At 31.7% G+C, this 14124-nt stretch overlaps 2 protein-coding genes across 2 annotated transcripts; one reads left to right on the forward strand and one right to left on the reverse strand.

The window, feature by feature from the left end:
• The first annotated feature begins 432 nt into the window (after window positions 1–432).
• Window positions 433–4260, forward strand: LOC148786949 (uncharacterized). The gene is made up of 6 exons (XM_088884587.1): window positions 433–454; window positions 2558–2666; window positions 2762–2885; window positions 2987–3331; window positions 3417–3524; window positions 3634–4260. Exons 2-6 carry the CDS (start codon window positions 2656–2658, stop codon window positions 4138–4140), a joined length of 1095 nt encoding a protein of 364 aa, XP_088740713.1. The 5' UTR covers window positions 433–454; window positions 2558–2655; the 3' UTR covers window positions 4141–4260.
• Window positions 4261–9842: 5582 nt separating this feature from the next.
• LOC105178272 (uncharacterized) lies at window positions 9843–10661 on the reverse strand. Its single transcript, XM_011101719.3, has one exon. The coding sequence runs from the start codon at window positions 10545–10547 to the stop codon at window positions 10143–10145; it is 405 nt and encodes a 134-aa protein (XP_011100021.1). The 5' UTR covers window positions 10548–10661; the 3' UTR covers window positions 9843–10142.
• Between the last annotated feature and the right edge of the window lie 3463 nt (window positions 10662–14124).

Below are 14124 nucleotides of genomic sequence, written 5' to 3' on the forward strand. Positions count from 1 at the left end.
TTTTGATGGTCCGATTAACCTATGTTGTTCAACAATGTAAGATGATAGTTATATCAATGTAATACTAACATTTATAAATATATAAATTTACTAAAGATTATGAACATACATTTATCTCAACTACAAAATATTTATATATGTTATATATAATATTATATTATATTATGTATTTATATTTATATTATATAAATAACTAATTTATTTAATATTTATTTAATTTATGTAAAATAAAATATAACAGTAAATATATATATACATAACTAAAACTACCAATTGACTACTCTGACTCTTAAAAGAACGATAACCTCACTCTCCTCAACTTTCAAATTAGCCCTCTCTCTCTCTCCTCTAACCCTTTCTCTATCTCGCGACCGAGAAGAAGAAAGCAGATCTTTCCTCGCTCGCAGACGGCTCCAAATCTATTGGCACAACTTCTTCCCTACGACATTAACAGGTAATTTTTGTTCTTTGTAATTCTTTTTTACAGTTTGTAGGTGAAATTTTAATTGATTTCAAGGTATTTGTTAAAATGTCCGTTGAACACCCTAATGTTCTTCTTGTCGAAATACATATTTTTTTGCTGAAGTATGTTGAAAATTGAAAAACTTGGCTGATTGACATGCGAAATTTTTCTGAAATATGCTGAATTTTTTTTTTTCTGCTTTTTCTGAAATATGATTATTATCTCTGCAGGATTTTTGTAGTTTGATTTTTGCCTTTTGATTTTTCTGCTTTTTGTAGTTTGAACTATGGGATCTAGCTTGTCAAATTACTTATAAGTTTGAAAAACTTTTAGCTGTGTATTTGGTTAATTCTCGTCATTGTAAAAAGACGGTCTTTCCTGATGTTAAAACTAATTGGCCCTTGAGTTGGGACGAGTCTAAAATGTCAATATAAAGCTTTGTTGTAGTCATTAGGTCTTACTGCTTGACTTAGTAACTTGGTAGGCAGGTCATATGTGCTTGATTGGGACATTTTGATTTTTCTGGTAGTTATGTTCACTTAATGCCATCAATATTAGTAGTGTTCATGAATCAAATTTGTGGCATTACATGCTACATCCTACTTTGGATTTATTTAATGTCATTCTTGGGAGGTAAAATTGGTGTTTGTACATTGTGTGTGTATGTGGCATATATAGTATCCATCCCTTTGATGCTCATTCATTTGGAATTGGACCATAAGATGTACAAACAGAAACAGCATCAGAGTTTTTGCTGTGTGGGTCACAGGATCTATGGTGTTCTCAACTTGTGAGATGCTATTGCTTGAGTGTAATTAGATGTACCTTATATATTATGTAAATTCTTTACCTTAAACGATACCTGATGCTTGCTGGCCCAACCATCCACACATCATATTTGTGAGATTTCGATTCACATCATTTCCTTATTTTCTCGGCAACAATATGATGCAAAAGCCGAAATGGAAACAGAGAAAGAAAGGATTAGGTCATTTTTATTTTTATTTTCTGTCTGAAAGATAATTAAAAGTATCTTATTTATTTCTTATAGAACACATTACTATATATATATAATTCGGAAAAAGAAGAAACACACACTTGATTGTTTTGGTGATTAGCATTTCTCACTTCATTTTGATGTCATATTCTTTAAATTTTGGGACTTTTCTTATATCAGTGGATAAAAAACCTTGATCTTCAAAATAATGGTTAATTCATCTAGCCTCATTTCTCTAAAAATTGCAGAATAATGAATATTGACCGTAGTTGGATGTGGAGGCGCTTGGATGATAATGGGTTTCTTTTAGATGAATTCGTAACAAGGGTTGATCAGGAGTTCTTGAACTTTGCCTTTAATAACCCACGATTTCTGAATAATGGACAAATCAAATGTCCATGCTCTAAATGCGGCAACACAAGATTTTTGAATCGAAGTGATGCGCATTTACACATAGTAAAAAATGGATTTACTCGGGGTTATAATATGTGGTACGCACATGGTGAATCCGTGAACACAAGAGATGATGTGGGGGGTTCTTCAACCGCTCCTCATGTAGAAACGTCTCGTTATAGAACAATGGTGATGGATGCAATAGGCCATGAGTTCAGCTCAGACTTCACGTGTGCTGAACAACTGCCTAATCCAGAAGCACAAAAGTTTTTTAACTTATTAAAAGATGCTGACGAACCATTATGAGATGGCTGCAAAAATCACACAAAACTCTCTGCTGTGGCCCAACTATTAAGTATCAAATCAGAGTACAATTTACCTGAAGCTTGCTATGATCGACTTGTGTCAACAATCAAAAGCATGCTGCCTGAAGATGAAAAGTTGCCAGATAACTTGTACACGACCAAAAAACACCTAGGTAAACTTGGTCTAGGTTACGAAAAAATTGATTCTTGTGTAAACAATTGCGTATTGTATTACAAAGAGAACAATGGCCTTCAAGAATGTCCTATATGTTATCATCCTCGATATAAACCAACCAAGGCAGGATCACGGAAAAAAGTACCTTTCAAGGTGTTGCGTTATTTGCCTTTGATACCTAGGCTCAAAAGGCTATATGCATCTAACTACACCTGTGAGCACAGGACAAAGTGAAGGCATTGTATCACATGGACGTCGACGGGGACCCAATAGTGGAGCTCAAATCCCAGATCATCCAAGTAAAAGGACAAAAGTGACAGTGATGAACAATCGGTAAGTTTAAAGCTTCTAAAATTGAGCTTAGTCATAAATAATTTTAGCTCTATTTCTTAATTTTATATATTTTTTAATTTATTCTGTCAAAATAGATTTATTAAAAATGGTGTTACACGAAACCTCACAAATGATATTAAAGGCATTTTCACTGAAGCATGGCCAAGATGGCACGCAGTGCCAAAAGCATCTAAAAATTTGTTGTGGGAGAACTTTAAGGTAATAAATACTATTTATATTTAATCCAATTTATTCATTGCTAATTATATAGACATATTTTGTAATTATTTAATGTGATTTACTGTTTTGACATGTGATAGTTGAGGTATTGGTGGGATAATCTAACCGACGAGGAAATGAGGAAGGTGTGGAATGAAAATGCGAGTGATCGATTCAAAGAAATGATGTACAAAGCTAAACAAAAGGCACTGAATGATGCTCACAAACAGTTAGGTAGAGAACCAGAGATGAGTGATATGATTGATAGAGGTCCTTATTGGTTGAATAATCAATTATGGAATGATTTAGTTCAGAAGTATTGGGCCTCAGAAGATTATTTAGGAAAATGTCAAACTGCCCGGAAAAATCGTTTGACTGAAAAAGATGGTTCGATAACAAAACACACTGGTGGTTCTATTCCTGTTGGGGCACATAGGCAAAAAATGGTAAGTTTTAAGTATAAATTAAGTTTTTAGATATCTTTTATGCAATTTATTGACATGTGAATTAATATTGTTTTGTACACTATAGGAAAAAGAACTTGGTAGAGACGTGACTGATCTTGAGCTATTTCAAAGATGTCATAGAAAGAATAAAGGAATCGGGGAGTTCATCGACAACAAATCCAAAAGAATTAGTGTAAGTATAATTTGTCATTGGATTTAAATATTGATTAGTATATATGTTGAGAAATTTTGCTAGACTTTTATTACATAAATGTTCCTTTGTATGGAATGTACTGTCACAGGAAGAATACCTTGAAAAAACGGGTTGTACTGATGTTTCTTCACAGTCTTCATTTGATGTCTCAACTTGGTATGATATCACTGGAGGTCCTTCTAAAGGACGCTTATATGGATTTGGTTGTAGCTCTTTATCTACAAGTTCAAGTTCAATCAGTTCTACTCTTAAAGCATCTGACCAGCAGATTAATGAGTTAACAAGGTTGTGGAGGAATTTTCAAAACGAGAAGAAGAAAATAGAAAATTACTTGAAATTGCTCTTGAAGAAGTTCGAAAGAGGGGGGAAGAGTCTCGAAAGAGGGAGGAAGAGGCTCGAAAGAGGGATGAAGAGGCTCGAAAGAGGGACGAAGAGGCTCGGAAGAGGGAGGCAGACCTACAAGAACTTGTTCGAAAATTACTTCAAGATGTGGGATACACAAATCATCAATTTGCTGGTGGGTCGGGACAACAGGAGCAACAACATTCCAGGAAAGATAATTAGTTTATTTTTCTGTTGGTTGTTTATCACTTAGTGTATGTTGATTTGGGTTGTACTTTGACATATGTTTGTTGACTTGGGAGTAGACATTGATATTATTTGGTAGTATTTGGATGATGACATCAATTATATTAGTGTTGTTGTATTTTGAGTATCTTTTTTGTTAATTTTTGTTGTTCTTGTTTGGGAAATTCAGATTTTGGTATTGATGGAATGTATATTTGATGGTATAATGAGCAGGATATTAATTTGGGTACAGAAATTAAAAATCTGCCCAAAAAAAACCAAAAAAAATTAGAGACGGAAAATTTTGAAAACTTAGAGACCGAATCAGAGACGGATTAGAGACGGAACATTTTGAAAATTTAGAGACAGAATCAGCGACGGATTAGAGACGGAAATTGTAAGATTGTATTGACGGATCAGAGACGGAATATTTTCTTCATTTCAGAGACGGAATTAGAGACGAAAATTATATTACCTTTGTTGACGGAATTAGAGACGGATTACCTACGGAAATCAGAGACGGATTACAGTTAAATTTTCTTCTCTTTTGGCGACAGAATTAGCGACCGAATTTTCGGTCTCAGATTTAGCGACGGAATATTTCCGTCGCTAAATTATTAGAGACGCGGCCTTCTACGACGGAGTTCGGCGACGGATTTTTTCCGTCTCTAATTTGTTTTAGAGACGGAAATCCTACTTTCAGAGACGGAAATTTCCGTCTCTGATGCCCTGTTTTCTTGTAGTGCGTCTTCTGATATTTTTTGCTACTGATGAACTGGTTCAAGAACAACAAGTTGAATTCTTTTAATGGACTTAGGGAACTAGGGGTTAGTTGGTCTAACCATTACTATGCTGCTTTGGAGAACGTGGTGACCTCTCCGGCCGCATGAGGTAGCTCCAGTCACTTCATCTGATTTTCTCCTTAGTTGCTTCCCTAGAGGGTTAGCTACACCAGGTACTTCATTCAGTCTTGAGGGCTAGATTTATTCTGGATGTTCAAAATTCAATCATCCTCATGCTTTAGGGCAATGTTACCACAGACTACACCAATAAGGCTTATTAGCTTTCAACACCAAGGATTCGTAATTAAGAATAATGTCTTACACGTGAATATAAGTGGAGAAGTACCTGCAAAAATGTGATAGCACTCTCACGCTCAAGTCATTAATAGAATTGGAATGAAAAGCATAACAACTATGTAAGAAATAATATTTGTGAAACGTGTTGAAAATAATAAATTTTAATATAGTAAGTGTAAAAAGTGAACAGGGATTACGTTGCCTATTAAAGAGGAATATTAAATATGATTGTATTTCTAAATATTTTGATTTTTTACAAGGTGGTTGAGCCAAGTGATCTTCGCAATTCAAGGTACCTTTTGGGTAGTTGTATCTAGGTGGTTAGGCGGATTTTTAGGAATTATTTCCCTAATTTTTTTTTAAAATAGTTGGGTGGTTATTGTTGATGAATTTTGTGCTTCTATGATTTGCATGATGTGGACTTTCAAATGGATTTTCGGATTGGTTCGAATGGACCTCAAGGTGGATAACCTCAGCTCCTCAGCTCAACTCTCAAGTGGGCTTGAGAACCTCAAGTAAGTCATTAGGTGAGTAACGTTAGATATATCTTTTCGTATAATATTTAAGGATATATTTTGAGATAAAAAGATAGTTAATGATGCAATAATCTATTTAGAGAAAAAAAGAACTCAAACGAAACTAACATAATATGCATTATATATATATATATATATATATATTTGCATTGCCAATATTTGAGATGAATACTTGTATAGTGGACTAGCACATGTGTGGCATAATGGTCCAGATATTACCTCCGAAAGTATAACCACAACCTAGTGTGACAGAAGAAGTGCATGTCGTCAGCGTGATTGCTGACTGGAGGAAACCTCTAATCTTCTAAAAGGAATCCTACCCAATGGCTAAGACGAGGCTAACTAGCTACAGAGCCGAGTAGCTCAATTATCAGTATATTTGTGTTGGTACTAAGTTTTCATTATAAATGTATAACCAATACATAAAATACATCTATAATGAAAACTTAATACACAATTCTTATCGCTAATAAATATATATTACAATAAGATCAAAATTATTATCATTTAACTTAAATCTCCAATCATAACTAAGAAGGTAATTTTTTTTTGGGCTTCTTTGGGGTAAAAGAAAAAAGAAAGGAAAAATCAGTTCAAAATATGAAGTGATGGAAGATCACTTGTAGCAAAAGACTATAAAACATTCAACTCCAAGATCAGTGGTCCCAAACTGCATGCACATGAGATGAACTACAATAAACCCATAATTAAATTTCAAATTTCGATGGAACTGATGATCAGCTGCCCCATTTCTTGAACGTTACATTTGAATAAATTTGAATTCCCAGCATATGAAAATAGCACTACTTACCAACAAAACACGTTTTTTGCTCCTGCGCTCTTACTTTAATAATTTTAGGCGGCGGCACCGTCGGTGCCTTCATGTGCCAGATTCTACTGCCAGCAAATACACTGATGTCTATGGCTCACCATATCGTTTTTTTATATTTTATCTATTTATTTAGGAAACAAATATTTGAAAAATAAAAAGGGGTTTTCATTTATAAATTGAATAAATATAATGTTTTCTGTCTCACGAATTGCTTTGAACACACTAAAATAAATTAATCTATTCTCTTTGCACTACAAGAAATAATATAATTAATAATAATTGAAAATTCTTGCAAAATTGTAGCGTTCGTTCTTAATTTATGCTAGCAACAAATTTAGCAAAAAAAATATTTATTTGATAATTAATTAGCTTGTTGCGGATCTAGCATCAATTTTTTATTTTTTTTTGGTGTTAATTTTGTTAGAATATTTATTGAAGAAAGTATTTCTTAGTAAATTTTTGGGGAGAATTTTCAAATTTTGTATGAGGACAGCTACAAAGTTTTGCAATATTAATTTTTTTTTAATTATAATAGGAAAATATTACGTTTCTAATGATAGTTTTTGAGAAGAATTTGTGTTTAATTACCTATAAATTTACGTTTATTTAATTTCATACCTATTGGCATAATAACATCATAAATGATTTTTTTTTTGGGTAAAGTAAATTTCATTAATAAAATAAGATCGTATGGTACAATAGTGCTCAACTGGTGGTTTCTCCCTCAATAGGCTAAGGGATACGCCATAATCTATATAATGCACATGAATTAACAGAACGAGATAAATTAACACTGATAATCCTCTGTCTAATATCTTCCACAATAATGGTAGCTATTATATTCGGTGGTCGCTCCGTGTGCTCAAAGCGTCTCAAATTCCGTTTCCTCCAAATGTGGTAAATGCAAGCAACCAGGAGTGCACGATAAGCCAAGTTAATGATTGCTACCTAATTAAATTGAGGTTCCCATGAAATTCACAGGAGTTGTTCAAAAATTACGAAATAATTTAAATTACACGATTAAATTACAAAATTTAATTTCAATATAATCAAAATTATTGATCTCTATAATTATACTACTAGAATTGCAATTTTGTTCCCAGGGATAAAGCATCCAATGCCAGAATTTCATTAGAATAAGACTCCCTTTTCAATAAAGAAAGTGAGATTTCCTACTCTTTTTTTATAACATAAATAATTAATAAGCGTAAAAGATAATATAACTTTTCGAAAAGATTGTCCTTTTACAAAGAGTTGGTGTAAATTAAAGTTTAAGAAAAAAAGTACAAACTAAGTTTCATTCATAATATTGTAAAATATAGTTCAATTACTAGTTTGCATTTATTTATTGGGATTTAACGCAATTTATCTTCCTGTGATATTGAAAATAAGTAAATTATCTCCTTACAAAAAATAAATAACAGTTTACCCCCTATATTTTAAAAAATGAAGCAATTTACCTCCTTATCTAAGAAATTGCTTCAATTTTAAAAATGTAGTAAGGTAAATTGCTACATTTTGAAAAACATAGGGGAAATAAAATGCTATTTTATTTTTTATAAGGAGTTGATTTCTTATTTTTCATAATACGGATAGATAAATTACAATTTGCGCTTTATTTATTTATTGTCTAAATAAGCAACGCGTACTCATATTTCCTTTCTTAAATTACGTAAATTGATGGCGGATATATAAATGATAAAAATTCTAATTTAATAATATTTTAGAATGGATAAAGTTTTGTATTTTTAATTTTGAATTTATGAGCAACATCACGATAGGCAATACAAATAATAATTGGTGTGGAGACATACAAGATTAAATGTATAAGACAATAAAAACTACATAAAGGGGCACTTTGACCAAAATGTTTTAGCCAAGTTATTAAATGTTGAGGTTTCAATCTATGTGAATTATCGTAATTTATTTATTATTTTTTAGTTATTTTAATATATTAGTTGAATTGATATATAATTTAAGTTATCAAAATATTGATGTAATTATTATGTAATTACCTTTTAGAAGAAAGTGTAAGGGGGCAAAATAATTTTTTAATCCCATAAGATAAGGGTAGAATTTTTCGGTACAACAACTATAGCATGTGACGCTTTTAGTTATATAAAACTCAAATCAAGTCTTTTCAGTCCTAGAAAATGTAATTGTAGGCCTTTTAGACCCGAAATTACAACGACTTTTAGTCCCAAACAATGTTTTTTTAGTCACAAAACCACAACACGTGACTTTTTAAAACTAAAAATTTATGAGTTTTATAGGACTAAAAGCTACACCTACCATAATTATGGTACCAAACAAATTTTGTTCTTATTTTATGGGACTAAAAAAAGTAATAATAAGGATAGTTGATTGGGTTTAGGAAATGTTTGTGTAATCTAAACATTATTTTGAATATTTAATTTGGAAAAAATATGTATTTTGAGTATTTGAATTGTCCGTTTCTCCTTTTCTAAAGTTGAATTTTTTGGGATTTTTTTTCCCCAACAAAAGCTCTCCACATTTCATTTTTCACATAAAATTACAAATGAATGGATTCCAATGAATTGCATTTAAATCGATGAATCTTCAAATTAAAAATTTAATGTCAGCATTTCATTTTATGAAAAACTATATTTTCACCTAATGATCATTCACAAATTACCTAACATCTATCTAATTTATAGGGATGAAATTTTGGACATTTCGAAGCTTAGATCAATATTTGAAATGTGTATTTATCAACATATATATAGAGAGAAAGAAATATCACAAGCAAAATTATTCTTTTTAATTGGATTAATTTATTGATTTGCAATATCACAAGGGGTCAATTGCTTCACCCATTGTTTAATAAAAAATTTGAATGATTTCGATCAATCACTATTAAATTTAATTAAAAAAAAAATTGAATGACTTCGAATTCGAATAAAATAAATCAAACATAAAAATTTGAATGGCGTAGACTCTGATACCACCACGGGTTAGAACATGCCCCAAGATGATAAACCGTTTATATGAATTTTTCGATATTACGCACCAACACAACTCTCATATAAGCTAAATAAATTAAACATAAAAATTTAAATGATAACCATGACTACGGTCAGAGTATACTTAAAATCGTAAATTGTTTATATGGGTTTTTATAGATTACGTACCAACACAATTCTTATAATAATTAAAGAAACTGAATCCATAATTATTTAATTGAAAACAATTCGTTGTAAGAAATTGAATCGGAGTGCTAAAGTGAAATAATTATATATCGATACTTGGAAAACTAAATAAATTGAAGATAAGAAGTATAAATTTATTAATGATGGGGTGTAAATGTACATGTGACTCATTTCCTAAGTAAATTATTGCTGGAGCCAATGCAAAGAGTCATGTAAATATCAACCCAAATAATTGATAATAATAATCAAACAAATCGTCCACTCTATAAATACAATCAAATGAACATAGACAAAATATACCCAAAGGAGCAAGAAACTGAAATGACCACTAAACCCCCCGACAAAAGGACAAAACAAATCTCATCCGTCCATTGGAAAGAAAAAGTACAGATCTAAAGCCTCCAAGTGGCAACCTACACCAACGCCACAGCGACAAGCGCCGCCGCGAAAGCGGTGCCGCCAATGGCTGCCCTGCTGACAAACCCGTTATTTGTACCGTCGGAGGGGGTCTGATCGGAGGCGGGCCCGGAAGCGGCGGGGGCAGGGGAAATTGGTACTCCGGAAGCACCCGGGGCGGGGGAGGGGGATTTCTCCGAAGGGACGGGCGATGAGCTGGGGGCGGTGGCGGGGCCTGGGGTTGGAGCGGAGGTGGAGGGGGCTGGCGATGGTGTTGGGGTGGAGGTTGGCGGCGACACCGGTGCCGGCGTCGGGCTGGCCGTGGGGGAAACCTTAGGTGCACCAGCTGGTGCTTGCGCCATGCATGAGGTGGCCAAGAGTGCTAGGAGGAGGAAAATTTTAAGCCCTGATGATAAAGCCATTGTTCTAGGTAGTCTTAGAGAGAGAATGAGAGCAGACAGAAGAGAGAGAGAGAGAGAGAGAGAGAGAGAGACGTTTGTGAGAGGTTTCAACTGTGGAGATGGACAAAAGAAGACTGTAAAGTGAAGATATATATAAAAAGAGGAGAGAGAGAGAGAGAGAGAGAGAGAGAGAGAGAGAGAGAGATGAGATTCCATGAGAAGGATTTTAGAATACAACATGTAAAGAGGGATGCATGTGTTTGCGCGTTTACAGTGTGAATTAATTAGGTCAAAGTCTGCTTTGTTTAAATGATTTTGTGGTAATTAATTAATTAATTTATTTGAAAATGATTTCTGCGAGTTAACTATAAGTGGTAATTAATTAACTGATGACAACATTTAGTTACTTGATTAACGATTTTGTGAAAGTGATATTGACTTGAGTTATTGTCCAGTTAATTGTGTTTGGATTCATGGATTTTAAGGTTTGATTTCATATTTTTAATAATATCTATGTTTGTTGAAATATTAATGAATTTTAAAATGTTGTTTATATACTAATTTAATATTATTTTTTAAATTGACAAAATTCGACTAAACTCTAGCGGTAGTTTGATCGAGTTTTAAAAATTGTATTTGTATGCTTATATATATATTTCAATTATTAACTGGATAAACTAATAAAATATTCTTTTTCATAATGCATTACAAGTAAGAACAATTTAAATAAATAAATAAATAAATAAATATAAAAAAGTTATTTCGTTCAAATAAAAAATGTATTATTGATTTCACACTACTACGATTAAAAATGAATTACTTTCAATTTTATTCAAATAAAGAAAAATCTGTAATAATTTGACACCACGAACAACACAAAACACAATTGCACCAAATAATCGGGACAGGCTTTTATTTCCACAAACATGAAAATCTATTAAAATCCAACAAAAACATGCATTTGTTGTTGAAAATTGAAAATTGAAAATTAAAAACTAAAATATAAGAAACAAAATGACCAAACATGTGGGTGGACAGAATTGTAAGCACAAATTTCATGTGTAGAAGTGCTAGTTGAACAACCTTTCTAAGTTTAGGTCATGAGTTCAATTCTAGAAATCTAATTTTTCCTTCTAACTCATCATCATAATCTTAATTTTTCATGTCTTTGCTTTTACTGCAAGACACACATCAATCTGAATATTTAAAAGAAAAAGGCAATTGGGCAAAGAAACTAGGAATAATAATAATAATAATAAATAATAATAATAATAATAATAATAATTGATGAATGAGCTGTAGCCCTTTGCCAAAAGCTTTACAACTTTCCCCACTTTGAGTTGGTTGGTTGGTGCTATTTCTTTATTTCCTTGAAGCTTCTCCAAATTAATTTTGCTTCTTCCTTCACTCCAAATATATTGTGTTTATTCTATTTTTGTAACTTTCCCAAAATAAAATTTCATTTTTTATATAATAGGTTTAAATTGCATTTTTTTTTAAACCTGTAACTTAGGTTATTTGTCATTTTTGTCCTTTAACTTTTTAGAATAGCATTTTGATTTTACATCTTTTTAATTTTTGCATATTAATCTTTTTTTAGCCGGAGTTCACCCTTTTTGTCAGAGAAAATATATGTGCATTTTGCGTAGGATTTGAAAATTAGGGCTGTTCTTACTATTGGCTCTTCCCCCCCCCCCCCCCCACATTTTTGTCTTTTAATTCTCGGAAGTAGCATTTTTGTTCTATATTTTTAAGTTTTGTGATTGAAGTTATTTTTTGTACTGAAGGTCACATTTCTAGCTGTTGGAGGTCCATTCAAGAGGAAAAGGGACTAAAGTTGTAAAAATTAAAAGAATGCAAAATCAAAATCCTGCTCTAAAAAATTAAAAAATGAAAGTACCAAAGACTTGAATTGCTACAGAACCAATGTATTTTCCTATATAATATATACTTCTTTTGATATCTTAATCCTCCTATTATGGTCAAAATAGTATAAATGAGACGACTAGTGTAACAACTCTTTATACGAGTACTTACAATAATTTCTAACTTATCGTGGAAATAAATTACACGTATAGAAAGACATAAATTAAGCATCCTCAAAAGTTGGAATTATTTGAATGTAATAGTGAAAAATGAAAAAATACCTTAATTTTATAATTTTACTAATAAGCCGTAAGAATTTTGTAGGAAACTATTTATAGTTTTTAACTTAAATTATCTTATAAATTTAAATAGTGAATCATAAATTAAAAATATTACTTTAACAGTAAATTGATAGGCATTTATTTTAAACGAAGACAAATACCCTTTGTGACGTGACCTTAGAAGCACGCTACCATTGTCCAATATTAGTACTGCGAGTGAATTTTTTTTTAATTGATTTAATCCTATATATGTCTTAGAGAAGACACGTGTGTGGTCTAAATTACCACCTTAATGGTATTTAATTTAATATTTTATATTTCAAACTAAAGTAATAATTACTAATGTTCTTTTTTGGAAAAAATGCAAGCAACCCCCTTGTGATACCGCAAATGAGCAAATTACCCCCTTATGAAAAAATAAATAACGATTTACCCACCTATATTTTTTAAAATACAATTGCTTCATTTTAAAAAGTATAGAGGGATAAATTGCTATATTTTTTTATAGGGGGTAACGTACTCATTTTCAATATTATAAGAGGGTAAATTGCTATTCACCTGTTCTTTTTTTATTAAAAAAAATACTTAAAACTATTTTTATTTAAATTTGGGGTGTTGAATAAAATCAGCCCATAATTTTGGAAGAGATGGATGATTGAGTTGCCAGTTTTCTCATGGTAGTTAAACGAATTCCAAAAAGTGTAGGCCTGAAATTCCAAAAGTTGGGTACTATTGGTCTTTGGGGTTGCAGGTGGTCGGTAAAATGTCATTATCTTCCAATAATGGACGAAATGTATTTATTTGCTATGATTTTGTGTTCTGAAAAATGTTGTCTTAATTTTTGATTGATCTATGTATGTAATGCCTAAGACGACTCCCCCTGACAGACTGTCTAGAAACTGGCTTGTGATTTTTGATCCAGCCACGATTCGGATCCTCACGTCCGACCTAATCATCAATAATCACTAAAACAAATATAATTTTTTCTTATAATTATTTATTATAATTTAAAAAAAATTATAACAATTATAAATCAACCATGATTTCGCAACGATCATTGCCCGTTGTTTTGCAAGTATAGCCAAAATATTCACTACAACAAAGTTGTTCAATAGCGACGAAATTTTTTTTAGCTTTGAGTTAATTAGCAAGTAAAACTCTCATTATTAATTTAAATTATCTAATGAAAAAAATTTACTTGTTTAATGAATTTAGCAAGGGAAATTAACTTGCTATGGATTTAGCGACGGATTGTTTAAAAGGTATATTAAATAATGTAAGTCAATAACGAAAGTTTTACTTGCTAATTAGCTCGACATTGATTTTTAGTATCAAAATTTGTCCATAGCTATTTATCATTTTTCTTGTAGTGATTAGCCATGGCAAAAATCAAGACAAATATTTTGTCTATGATTAAAAATTATGGCGACCGTTGATTAATCGTGGTAAAA

This window comes from Sesamum indicum, linkage group LG9, assembly GCF_026168435.1.
Source record: "Sesamum indicum cultivar Baizhima isolate 11 linkage group LG9, ASM2616843v1, whole genome shotgun sequence".
Classification (NCBI taxonomy): Eukaryota; Viridiplantae; Streptophyta; class Magnoliopsida; order Lamiales; family Pedaliaceae; genus Sesamum; species Sesamum indicum.